The sequence below is a fragment of the Populus alba genome, chromosome 4 (assembly GCF_005239225.2).
Source record: "Populus alba chromosome 4, ASM523922v2, whole genome shotgun sequence".
Classification (NCBI taxonomy): domain Eukaryota; kingdom Viridiplantae; phylum Streptophyta; class Magnoliopsida; order Malpighiales; family Salicaceae; genus Populus; species Populus alba.
This window is the reverse complement of record NC_133287.1, coordinates 16274154-16294001: the sequence shown is the minus strand read 5'-3', so window position 1 is coordinate 16294001 and position 19848 is coordinate 16274154. Positions and strand designations below refer to the sequence as shown.

Genomic DNA, 19848 nt, shown 5'->3' with positions numbered 1-19848 from the left:
TGAAGGCTAGTGCGTGATGAATTATTATAGTGGGGTAAAGAGTTTTATTAATTATACAATATCTAATTTGAAGAATATTAGTGGAGGTAGTGTTAGATATCCATGTAAGAGATGTAAGAATAAAAAGTTTCTCAATCCAAATATTGGTGCGATGCATCTTCTATAAAAAAAGGCTCATGGAAAAATACTTGTGCTGGTTTGCACATGAAGAACCCTATATTCTTTATGATATCATGATAAAAAGGATGGTTAGCTCAACTTCTAATTCTAGCAACGTGCATGGAGTTGTAGATGATAATAATCCTTCTAGGATTATGGCGATGAATGCAATGAGAATGAATCATGGTTATGCAAGTAAATATTCAAGTATAGATGAAGAACTAAATGTAGACGCAACTAGGTTTTTTGAACTTTTGAAAAATTCCAACGAACCATTATGGGATGATAACAAATCACAGTAAATTATTGGTTGTTGCACATGTGTTCATCATTAAGTCAAATCATGGGGTGAGTGATATTAAAAATGACAAAATCATCAAATGGATAAGAAATATTTTACTTAAAAGGAATAGGTTGAAAGAGAACTTATATGCAGCTAAATCCATTATGAATCCTCTTGGTCTAGGATACTAGAAAACTAATATGTGTCCAAACTAGTGCATGTTGTACTATCGTGAAAATACAGATTTTATCAAGTGCAAAACATGTAGCTATGCTCGGTATAAAAACAAAACTATTAAGGAAATAACTCTTGTCATACATAGAAAACTGAGATCCTTCTCACTTCTATGTTGCAAAAGTTATTTATGTCTCTAAAGACTACTAAGCATATGACATGATATCATTCACATGATACGATGGATGAAGTCATAGTACACCCTTCTAACAGTGAGGCTTAGAAGTAGTTTAATAGGGTGCATCCTTAGTTTTTAATGGAACCACAAAACATACATCTTGGGTTATGTACAAATAAATTCAATTCATTAAGGTCATTTGTTGGATCCTATACTTATTAATATAACCCAAATTAGACCTGATACATGCTCTCAACAAGCCTATTTTGTTGTCTATATCAAACCCATACATGGGTTGACCTAATTTGGCCGAAAGAACCATCAAAGAGATTGGACCAAACCCATCATCATACATAAACCAAGGTTAGCTAAAACTATCCCATCCCAAAAACTCATCATGGTTAAATGGAACACAAGCTAAATTCCAAAAAAAAAAAAACACAATCTTGGTCGAATGGCATCCTTATCAAACCCAAGCACAAAATTAAAAACCCTTCATAAGAAATCAATGACTGAACCATATTACATTGTTTCCCAATATAAGGCCTCTAACGATCATCAGTTCCATACCTTTTTGGACTTGGAATGATGCTAAACCTAAAGGTGATAGGTCTCGTATCTCGCCATACCAAGGTTGTCAAAAACGTTTTTTTTGACAAGACACATAATATATAATATAACTCGAATCGTAAACTCGAATCGTAAAATCATAAAATCGACAAGTAAAATAATTTAACTAATTATATATTAACAATTATAGTCAAGTAGTAAATAATAATATAACATAATTAAAATAAAAGTGAAATAAAACAAACCATGGCACTTTCATCTGGAAAAAAGACACAAGATTGGATATATCCAACTGAAATCAAGCTATCCATCCAAAAAGTTTTTAAAAAATCAAATTTATCAACAAATAGAAACATAAATTAATAGAAGAGTTTATTGTAAAAAAAAAAAATACATGTTTTTGCTCATTAGCTCAAATGACATTCTTAGTTTCTTCATTTAAATACATGTTGGCAGTAAAGTGTTAGAAGATAAATGGGTGGGGGTATTAGTATATGTTGATTTCCTATCTTAACTTCTTATACAACATGCACTTAGTTGGATACTTTATGCAAGTCACAAACACTAGTTCGACAAGTTCCATAATCAGCAATGGAGAACATTAATTAAGCATTCTACAGAATCCCACAAGAGGGACAAATTGTAACAAACAAGATACACAAAAAGAGATCACCTAAAATCAGCATGAAAGGTAAGAATTCTTGATGGATGAAAATTTGTGAAAAATCTAATTGATGGCCCTATACATATTAGCATATTGTAGTTTATTATTCAGTCAGGTCAGAACCTAAAACAAAGAAATATATCAACAGGCATTCTACAATCATGCATCTCACCTCTAAGAGAATATATCATGCTTTTTCTTTGCTCACAAATCAAATTTGACATTCTATTTACCATTCATGTCAGCATTGAGGGTCCAATTATTTTCCCTAATCTGCAAACAAGGCACTTAAATAGGAAAAATAAATAAATAAAAAGTGAAAAAAGAAAGACAACTCAAGTCGGAAGCAGTTGCTTTTGACTATGTATAACACAATGCACAGGCTTTCCGATGTTTTAACTATAAAGTTATGAGAAATGTACTTTGGTAATCACTTCATACCCAATTCTGAATCTAACAACTTCTTCTCTATGGAAATTATAGATGCTCCAAGATACTTCCACAACTACTTTTGAATTCCTCTGTCATGGTAAGGGAAGGAAGATATTAGTTGCATATGGTAGCTAGGACAAAAACTTACAATCTACTTCAATGAACAACATCTCCAAATAAACTACACGGTATCAAAAACTTACATTACAAATTTTTTTTTTTTTAAAATACCAATTCTCATATACAAAATACAAAGAAAACACCAACCTGTTTAAATTCTTTGTCAACATCACACTGTCCTTTAACATTGAAGCTTATCATTTATCAAACCATCATTTGTCACAGGAAAACCCTTTTTTCCTCGAACAAAATACCTGACTTTTTCATGCTTATCATATTGCAATCCCACTCTAAGACTAGCAGACAACTACAGTTAAATCAATACAACGTCAGCCCGTATTCATAAAAGAACAAGAATTATCTCCTTATATTAAGGATTATAAGAAACATACATATGGATAAAAGTGTCTTATCATTGCACTGACATAACTAGGAGCTCCAATTCTTGTATCTCAGTTAGGTCAGAACCTAAAACAAAAAAATATATCATCAGGCATTCTAGAATCACACGCATCTCACCTCTAAGAGAATATATAATGCTTTTTCTTTGCTCACAAATCAAATTTGACATTCTATTTACCATTCATGTCAGCATTGAGGGTCCAATTATCTGGAAGAAATATTCTGTAGCTTTATCAACACGAGCTCAGCATTTGAAGTCAAAGCCGCCTCAGAGTCTTCCCTTGTTGATTTTAAAAAATGCATTTTAAATCAACAAGATGACGTTTGATGGAAGATAATTCCTCCATGTTGTTGGAAAAACCCAGGCTTTGTTAGGTATCAGACTGCCAGCGCCAGCAACGTTCATCAACTTCATAAAGAAGAAACGACGACTGGCTCATTGTTTTGACAAGATTTTTTAGATATTAATGGTGGCGAAAGCGAGACTTCCACTAGTCGCAGAGTTCTATCAGACTTCATGAAGGATTTATTTACTCGATCGAACATGCAATTCAGAGGTTTCCTGGTCCAGAATCTATGTATGGAAAGCCAGTACCTATTTGCCTATTAAGAGAGATGCCACTGTCACACAAGAACAACTAAAAGATTCAAGAACACACGAGAAAATGGTAATTCAAATAGCATTAAGAAAGGGCATTATACAAACTTTGAACGACGACGATACACTCCAAACCAACGTCAGATTTGTGCACAAAAGGAAGAGCTATTAGAAAATGATACACTCCAACTTGTATGAAACTGTGACATGAAAATGATTATTATACATAACGATGATGCTTTCAGGCGAGAGGAGGACTAGTTTATTTGAAATACTTTGATAATTCGCTCAAAGCCAATGTAGTGCATGGGTATTAGCCACCAAAAAGGAAGGGCAGCTATCAAAGCAGCCCGCAAAATAGAACATGACCGGAGGCAGCTGGGTGACCATCGTCAAATGCTGGTGGCTTTACCCAGCGAGGTGAAAGTCACGGATGATCCAATCGGCAAAACTGCCGTCTCCACGGTAAACGTGTCATAACGGAGGAAGAACTCCACCAACATTAGCCTAGACAGAAGCACTACCATATCCTTCCCTGGACATTGCTTATCCTCCACCGTTGGATCCACAGTCTCACGCCCGTTTGACCAATAAACATACTTTAATAGCTTCTCTCCCTCCCCCACAAACCTATGCCCCACAAACTCCTCAGCATCATCAAAAACCTCAGGATCCTTCGTGGCGAACGGCTGATATCCAAAGATCATTTCACCTTTCTTGATCTTATAGGCCGCGTGATGACTTTCGACCACAATATCTTCCTTGGCCTTGGCGTACTGGAATGGAACCGGAGGTTCAATCCTGAAAGCTTCATAAACAACAGATTTTTGTCAAAAACCATCTTATCCATCGCTTGGATAGTGACCCCACCTTCTTCTTTAACAACGGTCCTGATTTCATCTGCGAGCTGACGGTGCAGCTTTTCTCCCGCCAGGCCAACCCATTTGATCAAAGCAGGAAACCAGACTTTTAAGCCTCCATAAGTACTAAAACAAGCGAGAAACACAAGATTATGGCAAGCTTCCTCTCTTGTAACCCCGAAACTCTCAGATTTGTCCAAAATCGGACCCGAAGACGCATAAAACACATCGTAAAGCTTATAGTAATCAGATTTTACTAAGAAGAATGGTAATTTAAATGTATGCAGCAATAGATCATCAACATATTTCAAGAACTTAGGTAATCCTAGGGTAAAAAGTGGTCCGAGTTGTAGAGCCAGCCATTTATCAGCAATGGCCGGTCCCTTCGACCCAATCGAGGTCTCAGACGGGTCTTTACCGCAAAAGAGACGAAAAATGTAGTTGAAAGACATGACCTGACAAGGGTTGTTGAAATTTGCTTTCTTTTGAGACGCTATGCCATCCTCAATGCTGATGAACAGTTGTGACAAGCAGGCTCTAAAGAGAGGAATAAACTCACTGTGCTTGGACGCAAGCACAGACATAAAGTAGGATTTGAGAGCGGTATGTTTGGTCTCGGAAGGGTCAAGATAGGCACAAACACGGTATCCTCCAGAGAAGGACAAAGAAGGCAAGAAAGTGCCATCAAGAACGTTGTACTTTTCAACTTTAGAAGTGTCAAAGAGGATCGGAAATGAAATTGCATCAAGGACAGCAATGACTTTGGGGTTCTTGGCGATGAAAGGGCCGGGAGGCATGTTGGTTTTGATGACGGTGGAGCTGTGCTTTTGGATGCGTGTTTTAAAGAACTCATCTTTACCTTGGTTATAGAAATAGTCTAGACGATCTCTGATTGCACCGAAGAAAGGGATGCCATAATCACCAGGGATCGGCTTCATCGGGAGTTTTGATTCAGAAGAGGAGGAGGAAGAAGGAGACATCTTCAATTACTATTTGCGTTTGGATTTTCTTCTTGCTTCGTGGTGAATCAAGGGATTGCCATGTATCAATATATAATAGCTTAAAAACATTCTTGTTATTATTGTTCTCAAGCAAATTCATTAATTAATGCTAGTTGTATAGTTGTTGAATTAAAAATGTTCTTGCTTTTCAACACGATTTGATTCAATATGCTTACTAAATGCTTAAAAAATTTAAAGCGCACTCTCATTATTCAACTAATAATTCACGGTGGCGATGATGGGTGTGTGTGGGTCACAAAACATGTCACGTAAGGTAGTAACGGATTTACATGAGGAAAAATAATAAAACATATTCAATCCTGTACAGTTGCCTGGGGCCACAATCTTTTAGATTTACGGATTTTTTCTTAAAATATAATATATACTCAATAATATATTTTTTTAAATATTGATACAATGATATATTAACTAATATAAATTTTATATATTGAATCGACCTAGGCTCATCAATCAAATTTACAATTTGTGTAATAAAATCATAATAATTTCATAGAAAACAAATAAAAAAAATTAAAGCTTAATTTTTAATCAATCGAATGTTAAAAGATAAAATTAAAAAAAAAAATAAAAAACAAAAAAAAAAAACTATCTGAATCAACCAGAGTTAATCTGTGAAATCTGCAACCCAGGTTATGAGATCGAGATAACCCCATAAAAAAAAAATTAAAAAATAATTATGAAGCTTGATTTTCAATTAACCAAATATTGACACGTAAAATTGAAAAAATACTAATTAAAAAAAGGATCAAACGAAAATAACCCAAGTCAACTCACACAATCCTATTAAATTCTTGACCTAAGTAATAAACCCATAATAACTTCATAAAAAAAAAATAAAAAAAAAGTTATGAATATCTATTTTCACTAGACCCAATGTTAAAAGTTAAAATCAAGAAAAAAAACTAAATTTATGAGACACAGATAATTTCATAAAAAGCAAATTAAAAAAATTACGAAACTCGATTCCTAAACAACTTCATATGGAAGGATAAAATTGAAAAAAATAATTAAAAAACAATTGTCTAGTTAGAGGGTGAAATTGAAAAAAAAATTAATAAAAAAAAAACTTGAAAAAAATAAATTGAGTCAACCTGTTAAATTTACAATCTAGGATATGAAATTATAATAACTCCTTAGAAAAAATATGAAGTCCAATTAGAAAAGGATAAAAAATACATAATGTAAACTTGTTAAACTCGTGATTCAGGGTTTAGAATAAACCCATGAAATATATATATAAAATTACAAAGTCTAATTTCTAACCAATTCAATATTCAAAGATAAAATTATAAAAATTATTAGAAAAGGCAGCAAAAATAATAATTCAAGGCAACTTGGGTTAACATGACTTTTAACTTAGGTCAAGAGATCAAGATAAGTTTATAAAAAAACATAAAAAGAATAAGAAAGATTCACTTCTAATTAATTTAATATTGAAAGTTGAAATTGAAAATAAAAAGATTAAATCTTTAATATAAAAAAAGCTATGAAATATAATTTTTAAAATAATTTAATTAATATAGAATGATGAGATAAAAAAAATAAGTGTAAAAAGTAAAAACAAAAAAGAAAAGATAAAACTCAAAACAAGTGTTTAATTTATGGGTGTGGTTACTCTTTTATATTTTATTAATTTTGTTAGAAATATGAAGAGCTCCCTACCTCTCAGATCATTCTTCACTATGATGAAATGTTGTTTTTCTTCTTTTTTAAAAATCTGAGCTTGTTAGCTACAGTAAAGATTTTATTCTCTCCTTCTCCTTGTATTCTTTGTATGACCGTCTCTAATATTCCGTGTTTTAATTTAATATAATTTTATCAATTTAAAAGTGTGGTTGTGATTATTTTTTAAAATATTTTTAATTTAAAAATATATTAAAATAATATATTTTTTTATTTTTTAATAATTATTTTTGATATCAGCGCATCAAAATAATTTAAAAACATAAAAAAATTTTAATTTGAAGAAAAAATTTTAATTTTTTTTAAATATAAAAATAAATAGATCTAAATATTTAATAAATGAATGCAAATACGATTTCTCATGTTGGTTTTATTTTTCTTTGGCAGAACAAGAGGATTTATTAAAACTGAAAAAAAAAAAAAAAAAAAACTAGGATTAGCATTGACCCGCTATGTCCAACCCACGCGGATATTTGACATTTGCAGGCCGGGTCGGTTTTTCATGTTGAAAAAACTGTGATGTCGGGTCGGATATATATTTCAGTCCAACCCGACCAGTGCACTGCTAAATTATGAGCCTGTGGAGCCCACCCCTAGTCTATGATACGTTGTGTCTCTCAGCGTTGTTAATAGACAGGCTAAATCCAAAGCATACCTTCTGGAAGTTGCATGATAAAATCGTGAAGTTTGAATGTAAGCCAAACTTTCAGACAACTTTTAGACTAGTTTGCCTATAGCTATAACTTTTTATTTTAGGATTTATATCTGGTTTTTTAAAAAAATATTTTTAAAAAAATTTAAATTTTTTATTTATTTTTATTTTAAATTAATATTTTTTTGATATTTTAAAATTATTTTAATATGTTGATATCAAAAATAATTTTTAAAAATAAAAAAATATTATTTTAATATATTTCCAAGTAAAAAGTATTTTAAAAAATTATCAAATTTATATTATTAAGAAAATATATACTTTTCAAAATAATTTAAAAACTTTTTATTTTAAAATTACAAATTTCAACATTAAACATGCATGGAATAACATCACAAAGAGGCTACAAGAAAAAATAGGCAAGAATTAGGTTACATGCAAAGAAACGGAGGCTACATCACGAACACTTCACTACGCAAAAGAGATTAAGGAACCGTTTGTTTATGTGTTGCAATGTGCGTTTTGGCAAATTTTAATTTTTTTTTTTGCTAAAATTAACTATGGTTTGTACTTTTTATCTCGTTTTGATGTGCTGATGTCAAAAATAATTTTTAAAAAATAAAAAAAACATCATTTACATGTATTTCGACACGAAAAAACTATTTAAAAAGCAATCACTACCACACTGTCAAACACGCTCTAAGATTCAGAAATGGAACTGGAACTTAATTGGTGGATTCATGCCTTCTCTTTTTATTTTAAGAAACTGAAACTGAAACTAAAATTAAAATAAATTAACAAACCAACAAATTATATTTCCTAGAAAGCAATCGTGCATGACAAGCACTGGGTATTTTTTTTAAAAAAAAAACTATATATAATATTATATATATATATATATATTTAACTATTTCGGATATTGTGAGAAGAGGCAAATATTTCAAGACTTAGCTTCGCAAGTTCAAGTGCTTGTGGCCTTGATCAATGAAGTAAATGTCACTGATGATCCAAACGGTAACACAGCCGTCTCCACCGTGAACGTGTCATATCGGAGGAAAAGCTCCACCACCAATAGCCTAGACAAGAGCACCATTAGATCCTTCCCAGGACATTGCTTATTCCCCACAGTTGGATCCTCCGTCTCCCGCCCGTTTGACCAGTAAACATACTTCAATAGATTCTCTCCTTCTCCCACAAACCTATGCCCCACAAACTCCTCAGGATGATCGAAAATCTTAGGATCCTTTGTAGCGAACGGCTGATATCCAAAGATCATCTCACCTTTCTTGATCTCATAAGCTGCATCATGACTGTTGATCACAATGTCCTCCTTAGCCTTCCCGTATTGGAATGGGACCCCGGGTTCAATCCTTAAGGCTTCAAAAACTACTGATTTGGTCAAAGTCATCTTTTCCAGGGCCTGGAAGGTGACCCCACCTTCCTCTTTAACAACGGTCCTGATTTCATTCGCAAGTTGGCTGTGTAACTTCTCTCCTGCCTTGCCAACCCACTTGATCAAAGTAGGAAACCAAGCTTTCATGCCCCCATAAGCGTTAAAACCAGCAACAAACACTAGGTTATGGCAAGCTTCATCTCTGTCAATTCCAAAACTCTCAGCTTTGTCTAGAAACGAACTCGAAGACGCATAAAATGCATCATAAAGCTTCTTATAATCAGACTTTACTAAGAAAAATGGTATTGGAAATGTGTGTATCAAAAGATCTTCAAAATATTTCAAAAACTTTGGTAATCCTATGGTTGCAAGTGGAACAAGTTGTAAGCCGACCCATTTATCTACCATGGCAGGTCCTTCCGATCCAAGCTTTGTTTCAGAGGGATCTTTTTCGCAGAATAGCCGAAAGACAAAGTTGAAAGACATTGCATCACTGGGGTCATTGAAATTTGCTGTCCTTTTAGAACCCACTTCATCTTCAATGTCGATGAACATTTGAGACAAGCAAGTCCTAAAAAGGGGGACGAAGTCCTTGTGCTTGGATGCGAGGACAGACATGAAAAGGGATTTGAGAGAGGTGTGATTAGGTTCAGAAGGATCAAGATACGCACAAACTCGGTATCCTCCAGTGAAAGACAAGGAGGGCAAGTAAGTGCCATCAAGAACGTTAAATTTTTCAATTTTGGAAGTGTCAAAGAGGATCGGGAATGATATTGCATCAAGAACAGCAATGACTCTCGGATTTTGAGCAATAAAAGGGCCAGGAGGCATATTGGTTTTGAAAACTGTGGACTTGTATTTCTCAACACGGGAGCTGAAGAACTCGTCTTTCCCTTGGTTATAGAAATAATCTAGACGATCTTTGATGGCACCAAAGAAAGGGAGGCCATAGCTACCAGGTATTGGTTTCAATGGGACTGCTGATCGAGGAGGAAACATTTTCAGCTTGAGTTTATTGTGCTCTTTGTTTGGCAGTTTAGTGAGGAATATTAGCTGATTTCACCATTGATCCATGCATGTCTATTTATACTATCTACAACGTTTACTTGTCCTTGAGTTTACATTCGATACTCTTTATGTGCACGGTTCTTGACTAGTAATTGAGACATGATTTCTTCAGGCCTATATAAATTTCTACGTACCTTATCGAAAATTCACGCGAATATTTATCATTTGGTGTCCCAATATAATGACCAGTTTTTCATGATAGAAACATGAGATTTCGAGTTCAAATGCGAGACTTTTACGTCGTGAAGTTAAATTTTGCCTCTCGTAGGTTGACTTGATCAAGCTTTTAAAAAAGTGAAGTTAGACTTTGCCTCTAGCTGATCGTAAAATTATCAAATATAAATAACATTACCGAACAAAAAAAAAAAATTGTTAGTAAATTATAGTGATATTTATTGACAAAAAATCATGTTACTATTTTCATCGATGAATGCTAAGAGAATAACTGATGAAATTTAAAAAATAAAAAAAATTAGACAGATATTTAGCCACTCCATAACACTCAGTCTGTTAGTATCCCTGTCTTGGTTCATAATTTTTTTTTTGATGATTCGCCTCATCAAGTAAGCAAACCTACATTTTTATTTTGTAACTCATTTTTCTTATGTTATTTTTTGGTATTTTTTTTTCCCTTACAGTATATGTAGTTTGTTTGCGTGTTTACTTATTTTATAGTTTTTTTCTAAAGAAATTTATTTTACGAATGTATAAATTGTACATGTTAGGGTTTGTTTGAGATTTTGAAAAATTATATTTGTTTGTCATTTGATGAAATTGAGTTTATTTTGTAACTTAGGTGTGTTATAATGAAAAAAAATAATGGGTTATTTAATGATTATGTTTCATATTTTGTCAATTTTATTTTAAATTTTAAAATTTCTATAAACTTGGAGAAACTTATTTTTTTTGGAGAAAATTGATAATTAATGACTAAAGGATACTATTAAAATAGATTGAATAAGTTTGATTTGAAGAAATGATAGCTAATTAGTTGGGTATCGATAATTTGTTTAGTTCACATTATTAATTAATACACGGTGTCATCAATATTTTATATAAGTTTTATACAAGTAATGGATCATCTTTCTTGGATGTATCAAGTTTTATTTGAAGGCTAGTGCGTGATGAATTATTATAGTGGGGTAAAGAGTTTTATTAATTATACAATATCTAATTTGAAGAATATTAGTGGAGGTAGTGTTAGATATCCATGTAAGAAATGTAAGAATAAAAAGTTTCTCAATCCAGATATTGGTGCGATGCATCTTTTATAAAAAAAGGCTCATGGAAAAATACTTGTGCTGGTTTGCACATGAAGAACCCTATATTCCTTATGATATCATGATAGAAAGGATGGTTAGCTCAACTTCTAATTCTAGCAACGTGCATGGAGTTGTAGATGATAATAATCCTTATAGGATTATGGCGATGAATGCAATGAGAATGAATCATGGTTATGCAAGTAAATATTCAAATATAGATGAAGAACTAAATGTAAACGCAACTAGGTTTTTTGAACTTTTGAAAAATTCCAACGAACCATTATAGGATGATAACAAATCACAGTAAATTATTGGTTGTTGCACATGTGTTCATCATTAAGTCAAATCATGGGGTGAGTGATATTAAAAATGACAAAATCATAAAATGGATAAGAAATATTTTACTTAAAAGGAATAGGTTGAAAGAAAACTTATATGCAACTAAATCCATTATGAATCCTCTTGGTCTAGGATACTAGAAAACTAATATGTGTCCAAACTAGTGCATGTTGTACTATCGTGAAAATGCAGATTATATCAAGTGCAAAACATCTAGCTATGCTTGGTATAAAAACAAAACTATTAAGAAAATAACTCTTATCATATATAGAAAACTGAGATCCTTCTCACTTCTATGTTGCAAAAGTTATTTATGTCTCTTAAGACTACTACGCACATGACATGATATCATTCACATGATACCATGGATGAAGTCATAGTACACCCTTCCAACAGTGAGGCTCATAAATAGTTTAATAGGATTCATCCTCAGTTTTTAATAGAACCACAAAACATATATCTTGGGTTATGTACAAATAAATTCAATTCATTGAGGTCATTTGTTGCATCCTATACGTATTAATATAACCCAAATTAGACCTGATACATGTTCTCAACAAGCCTATTTTGTTGTCTATATCAAACCCATACATGGGTTGACCTAATTTGGCCAAAAGAACCATCAAAGAGATTGGACCGAACCCATCATCATACATAAACCAAGGTTAGCTAAAACTATCCCATCCCAAAAACTCATCATGGTTAAATGGAACACAAGCTAAATTCCAAAAAAAAAACACAATCTTGGTCAAATGGCATCCTTATCAAACCCAAGCACAAAATTAAAAACCCTTCATAAGAAATCAATGACTGAACCATATCACATTGTTTCCCAATATAAGGCCTCTAACGATCATCAGTTCCATACCTTTTTGGACTTGGAATGATGCTAAACCTAAAGGTGATAGGTCTCGTATCTCGCCATACCAAGGTTGTCAAAAACGCTTTTTTGACAAGACACATAATATATAATATAAACTCGAATCGTAAACTCGAATCGTAAAATCATAAAATCGACAAGTAAAATAATTTAACTAATTATATATTGACAATTATAGTCAAGTAGTAAATAATAATATAACATAATTAAAATAAAAGTGAAATAAAACAAACCATGACACTTTCATCTGGAAAAAAAGACACAAGATTGGATATGTCCAACTGAAATCAAGCTATCCATCCAAAAAGTTTTTAAAAAATCAAATTTATCAACAAATAGAAACATAAATTAATAGAAGAGTTTATTGTAAAAAAAAAAATACCAGTTTTTGCTCATCAGCTCAAATGACATTCTTAGTTTCTTCATTTAAATACATGTTGGCAGTAAAGTGTTAGAAGATAAATGGGTGGGGGTATTAGTATATGTTGATTTCCTATCTTAACTTGTTATACAACATGCACTTAGTTGGATACCTTATGCAAGTCACAAACGCTAGTTCGACAAGTTCCATAATCAGCAATGGAGAACAATAGTTAAGCATTCTACAGAATCCCACAAGAGGGACAAATTGTAACAAACAAGATACACAAAAAGAGATCACCTAAAATCAGCATGAAAGGTAAGAATTCTTGATGGATGAAAATTTGTAAAAAATCTAATTGATGGCCCTATACATATTAGCATATTGTAGTTTATTATTCAGTCAGGTCAGAACCTAAAACAAAGAAATATATCAACAGACATTCTACAATCATGCATCTCACCTCTAAGAGAATATATCATGCTTTTTCTTTGCTCACAAATCAAATTTGACATTCTATTTACCATTCATGTCAGCATTGAGGGTCCAATTATTTTCCCTAATCTGCAAACAAGGCACTTAAATAGGAAAAATAAATAAATAAAAAGTGAAAAAAAAAAAGACAACTCAAGTCGGAAGCAATTGCTTTTGACTATGTATAACACAATGCACAGGCTTTCAGATGTTTTAACTATAAAGTTATGGGAAATGTACTTTGGTAATCACTTCATACCCAATTCTGAATCTAACAACTTCTTCTCTATGGAAATTATAGATGCTCCAAGATACTTCCACAGCTACTTTTGAATTCCTCTATCATGGTAAGGGAAGGAAGATATTAGTTGCATATGGTAGCTAGGACAAAAACTTACAATCTACTTAAATGAACAACATCTCCAAATAAACTACACAGTATCAAAAACTTACATTACAATTTTTTTTTTAAAAAAAATACCAATTCTCATATACCAAATGCAAAGAAAACACCAACCTGTTTAAATTCTTTGTCAACATCACATTGTCCCTTAACATTGAAGCTTATCATTTATCAAACCATCATTTGTCACAGGAAAACCCTTTTTTCCTCGAACAAAATACCTGACTTTTTCATGCTTATCATATTGCAATCCCACTCTAAGACTAGCAAACAACTACAGTTAAATCAATACAATGTCAGCCCGTATTCATAAAAGAACAAGAATTATCTCCTTATATTAAGGATTATAAGAAACATACATATGGATAAAAGTGTCTTATCATTGCACTGACATAACTAGGAGCTCCAATTCTTGTATCTAGCTCCCCATAAACCTAAACAAAAACAAAAATAAAAAATTAAAGCCCTAAATTTACATTTTAAAGAATTCCCATAATTAATATCAAGAAATCAATTAGAGTTACCTGCAAGTGGGTGATGAAATCAATGGCAAACCTCTCTTTGGCATGAATTTTGAGGGCTTTGGAATCTACTCCATATCTTAGAGATGTCTCCATTGTTATATCTCTAAATTGCAAGAACTTGGTTTTGATGGCTGTGCCTTCATCGCAGTGGTGAAGACTTGAGCGTAGAGAGAGAAAAATGGGTGTTTTGAGAGAAAGAAAGAGAGTGGAAGGCGTTGCTGGTGTTACTTGTTAGTCTGGTTGTGCTAGGGTTGAGATTTGAAAATAAGAGAATGTGAGATTTGAGGAAAGGGGAATTTTTGTGAGACAAACGGGATGGAGAGGAGAGGACTGAAAAGAGTCAGTAGTCTTTGTTAATTTTGTCATACTTGGTAAAATCGGTCTGATTTCATCGAGTTTGACTGATTTTAACCGATTTTGCTGGTTTTCGAGTTTTTTACCCGATTTCACATGATCTATTTGTATTGACTCGTAAAATCAGACAATTTTACGAGTTAACTTGCGAGTTTGACAACCACGCGCCAGACCTATATGTACTTGAGCTCAATGCATAGCTGAACACAAGAATGTTAGGTCTGACAACTCCCCAAAAATATATGTACTTAGACTTAACACATATTTAAAACCCAAAGATGTTAGGTCTAACACTTTGCCAGACCTATATGTACTTGGGCTCAGCACGTAGTTGAATCCAAGGATGTTGAGTTTGGTAGCTCGTCCCCTCATGTACTTGGGCTATACAAGTAGCTAAACTAAAGGATGTTGGGTCTGACAACTCGTCAAATCCATATGTACTCGAGCTCAGCTCGTGGCTGAACCCAAGGATGCTGGATCCGGCAGCTTGCCAGATCCACATGTGCTTGGGCTTAGCGTGTAACTGAACCCAAGGATATTGAGTCTGAGAAATTCACCATACCTATATGTATTTAGGCTTAACACGTGGTTAAGTCTAAGAATATTGGTTCTGATAGTTTTCTAGACCCATATTTGTTTGGATTTAGCGCGTAGCTTATCCTAAAAATATTGGGTCTAGCACAACAAGAAACAGGAACTTCGTACTAAGCTTTACAATTAACGACTTCAGCACCTTTCATCTTATGTAGGCCTCTATTTTGTTACATCTCCAAACCTCCTTTAAAAGAGCTATGTTATGGGTATGAACTTCGATGCTAATTTATAAATGATCCCCAAAAAATGAATATATATGAATGCGCATAGGCGAGTGGCTACCATAGTTAGCAACCATAAGTATATTTAAAAATATAGTTTCAGTATTTTTTTTTAAAATATTTTTTATTTAGAAATATATTAAAATAATATATTTTTTTATTTTTAAAAATTATTTTTTATATCAGCACATCAAAATAATCTAAAAATATTAAAAAATATTAATTTAAATAAAAAAATAAAATTTTTTTATTTTTTATTTTTTTTTTTTTAAAAATAAATGTTAAAAAAAATTACCCACGGGCATTGCATTCTCTCTTTTGGAGGGCCGGTGGCTATAAATTTATAATAGCAAATAAGATATGCGTGCCTTTCGCATTCCTAATTTTTCATCTTGTGTTTTTCGGTAATGGGTTTAAATTGTGTTTTTTAAAAATTTAAATTTTTTATTTAAAAATAATTTCTTTATATTTTTAAATTACTTTAATGTATTAATATCAAAAATATTTTTTAAAAAATAAAAAATATATTATTTTAATATATTTTCAAATAAAAAACACTTTAAACTATTTTATGATTACCCTAAAAAAAAAACACAAAAACCAGAAATTAAGTACTTAACAATCAAGCCCTAATGAAAGTCTGCCAACAATTCACATGAGTTCTACCTTTTCTCTTCGCAGCCTAACCCAGTAAACAATTTGCCGCCAAACCTCTGTAAACTTTTGCTGACAATTCAATCAATCAGTGTGCAAGAACAAATTAAAAACGTGCTCGAAATGAAACATCATATCATATAAATGTCGAACTTTTCAACCCAAAGAAGCTTCTGTGGATTCTTTTGTTGGACTAAAGCTTGTGTGGTATTTAATTATCTAGCGATTAAATCAATTAGCTGTTACGTTGGACTAAAGCAATTTAATCCTTCAACTTTTCCAAGATAAGCATTCAACGGGTTTTGAAGCTGGGTTAATTACGCAACGAGAGGCAGTGTTTCCTGAATCTCTGAATCTCTTGTCATAGAACGCCCAATGTATGGCTCGGATGGAGCAATAAATGCTTCAAAGCACAAGCTGGCAAATAGAACACAACCACTTGTGAACAAACAACATGGACATTTCTTCTTTTTGAATTTGAATGTTCAAAATTTCAAATATGAATCAATCGAGTCGTGCTCCCCCCTAAAAATTAGTGCCAAACTCGTGCAATGTGATATTTGATGAAGCCGTGGAAAGACTTTGCAAAAAAAATGTTTTTTTTCCAGCGGCTAATGAGATCTGAATTTAAGTTGTATTTGTAAAACAAGTTTCTCATGAAACAAGGAACACTCCGATGTTTAAATTAATATATTTAATTTTGTTTTATAAAGTGACAAGCAGGTAAAAATTTAAGAAGATGAAAATGGTATTTTTTACGTGTAGAGAAGAGGTGGTTTTTTTTTTTTTTTTTTTTGTCTCGTTAAGAGTATTCTCTGTGTAGTGTTGTTTAGATGGATCCTTCCCATATCTTTCTTAAAATCTGAGAACATATAGCTTGTAAAGTATTTGGAAAATATCTAGAAAAATAAGTAAAAAAATATACAGAGAAATATAGGAGAAAATACTATTCATGAATTTTACCATGCATATTACTATTCATGAATAGTAATATGAGGTGAGCTAAAATTAGCTCGATCAGAATGGAGCTCGCACTTGGCTAGGCCTTGACCTAACCAAGCTTCGTGGAGCTTGGTTGAGCCTGACCAAGGAAAGAGAGAGAGAAAGAGAGCACATGGAGAAGATGAGGAGGAGGAGGGTAGTTTGGTTAGGTTGTGGCCCAACTAACAAAAAAGCTTTGATGAGTCATGGCCCAATCAAGCTTGAGGTGAGGCTCGGTTGGGCTGCCCAACCAAGCTTGAGATGAAGCTCAACCTATGCTCCCAACTGAAACATCCTTGTTCTTCTTGTTTTTTTTTTTGTATTATAATTTTCCCCTTAAAGTTTTGTAAACGTATTGTTTTGATGACTTTAACGAGTTAGAAAGTGGGATAAAATACTTATAAGCATTAAAATGTTACCTCATGGGCATGTCTTTGAATGTTTTTCATGTTTTTTTTTTTAAAAAAAAAAATTGTGAGAGATCTTGTTAATGTTTTATAGAGAAATATCCATTATCTTTTTGGAGATAATAGTTGTAGGACTTGGAAAAAGTTGGTCATAGGTACTTAAAAACAATGGTCTCTAAGACCTAGAGAAATGTTGTTACGGGGATATAGAGGCAATGGTAACTGAGACTTGGAGACAAGTAGTCACGGAGACCTAGAGACAATGATCACTAAAACTTGGAGACAAGTGGTCGTGGAGACCTAGAGAAAGTGGTCAATGAAACCTAGAAACAAATGGTCATGGGGGAGAAAATCGGTCACAGGAACCTAGTGATCTAATATAGACTTCTCCACAGAGATTTCATGGAGACCCTTCATGTTTACACACACACATATATAAGATAACATAGATATAATTTTTGAGATTTATCTTATTTGGAGTACGACATCACTAGGATGATTACTATTCATGAATAGTAATATGAGGTGAGCTAAAATTAGCTCGATCAAAATGGAGCTCGCACTTGGCTGGACCTTGACATAACCAAGCTTCATGGTTATAAATCATTTTGAGTTCTATAAATTTAAGGTCACTGAAGACTTACATAGTTGTTAATTTCAAGATCCGTGAAATTAATCGAGGTACGTGCAAGCTATCCGGACACCCACATTATTAATAATAATAATAATAATAATAATAATAATAATAATAACAACAGTATTTAAGGACTTATGTAAGTGTTACAATCCATGTTTGTAATGATGTCACCCATTATTTTTTTTAACAACATTCCACACACATACTTTGAAAGATCCATTTAGTTTTCTTGCCTAACATATTTGCTTCGGTTATAGGTTAGCCTCTTCATGCAAGATAATTTGATCTTCGAACACAAGACGTGCCTATTCTCTCTAGTTTCTTTTTGTTTTAATACCAACGGCAACAAGCCAGCAAATATTAGATTTATTTTGTATAGATGCATGCTGTCAGGCAATTGTATGATCATAGGGTTTTCTAATCATTGCGCGCATACACAGATATATATATATATATATATATATACACACACACACATTCAATTGTATTTCTTGTGAGTGGGAAACACATTCTGAGCCTTCTCTAGAACAAAATCCCCCAGTATAAGATAAGATTACTACATTTTTCTGCAGAGAACACCTAATCCATTAATTTGACTAGTAAATGATGAATCTTGGCAGCTATATATTGACTTTATAATAGAAATTAGTGATTTACAAGCAATGATATTGATTCTTCAACCTGACTAAAGCAAACGAAATATTCCAATTTCATAGCGATCTTTTGCCATCGGCTCGCCTACGAGAGCTGACAAGATTAATCGCACGTCTTCATTTGTCATTTTGCAAAACTATACAAGATGTTCGTCGGCAACAGTACTGCTGTTTAAAAGTAGCTCAGTGCTGTCCCTCCAAATTCGTTAGTTTTCTATACATGCTAGCAATGAATTCTTAATTAGGATGTGTTTAGTATTGCGGTTGTTGTTATGATTTTAAAAAAATTATTTTATAAAATGTATTTTTAGTTGAGGTTGGTTTGAAAAAATATATATTTAGTTAAAATTATGGTTGAAATTGAGGTTGAACAAAAAATAATTTAATATGTTTGGTTAAAAAAATACTTTTCAAATTGAGGTTATAAAATAATTTAAAAATATTTTTAATTTAAATATTGTAGATTTAACTACTATTATTACATCATGAAATAAATAATATTGATATCAAATATTTTTTATTATTCAATTCAACTATATGCAATGTTATCACATACAAAATCTATCCAACAATGACTATATTTTTCATGGTTTTTTAAGCATGCAACAACATAAATTGAATTTTTTTGTTACGTCATCAAGCAACATCCTTTTAATTTTTTGAATAAAACACAATTCAAATAAAAATAAAAACTGAATTTTTTTTAACTAGGTCGGACCCGGCAAGAACATAATTGAAATTGCTATCAAATTCCACAAATGCTACGTCATCATGCGATATCCTTCTAATTTATGTAGTGTTATCAAATAATATTAAATACTAGTTTTTTGAGCAAAACTCAATTTT

General features: G+C 32.4%; 2 protein-coding genes and 1 pseudogene across 2 annotated transcripts; all 3 read right to left on the bottom strand.

Moving 5' to 3' along the window:
• Positions 1–3645: 3645 nt before the first annotated feature.
• LOC118050737 (allene oxide synthase 3-like) lies at positions 3646–5533 on the bottom strand (annotated as a pseudogene).
• A 2977-nt stretch (positions 5534–8510) lies between these two features.
• Positions 8511–10260, bottom strand: LOC118050735 (allene oxide synthase 3). The gene has a single exon (XM_035061179.2). It carries the CDS (start codon positions 10187–10189, stop codon positions 8759–8761), a length of 1431 nt encoding a protein of 476 aa, XP_034917070.1. The 5' UTR covers positions 10190–10260; the 3' UTR covers positions 8511–8758.
• Positions 10261–14125: 3865 nt separating this feature from the next.
• LOC118050836 (outer envelope pore protein 21, chloroplastic) lies at positions 14126–14594 on the bottom strand. Its single transcript, XM_035061313.1, has 3 exons — positions 14502–14594; positions 14337–14411; positions 14126–14251 (listed from the first exon to the last, which is right to left on the bottom strand). Exons 1-3 carry the CDS (start codon positions 14592–14594, stop codon positions 14126–14128), a joined length of 294 nt encoding a protein of 97 aa, XP_034917204.1.
• Between the last annotated feature and the right edge of the window lie 5254 nt (positions 14595–19848).

Bases quoted from the DNA above. Each gene is read 5' to 3' on its own strand.
- LOC118050735 (XM_035061179.2), bottom strand. From the start codon at position 10,189: ATGTTTCCTCCTCGATCAGCAGTCCCATTGAAACCAATACCTGGTAGC.
- LOC118050836 (XM_035061313.1), bottom strand. From the start codon at position 14,594: ATGGAGACATCTCTAAGATATGGAGTAGATTCCAAAGCCCTCAAAATT. The intron at 14,412-14,501 runs GTAACTCTAATT...GTTTTTGTTTAG, and splicing joins ATTTCATCACCCACTTGCAG to GTTTATGGGGAGCTAGATAC. The intron at 14,252-14,336 runs GTATGTTTCTTA...ATTTAACTGTAG, and splicing joins TAAGACACTTTTATCCATAT to TTGTTTGCTAGTCTTAGAGT.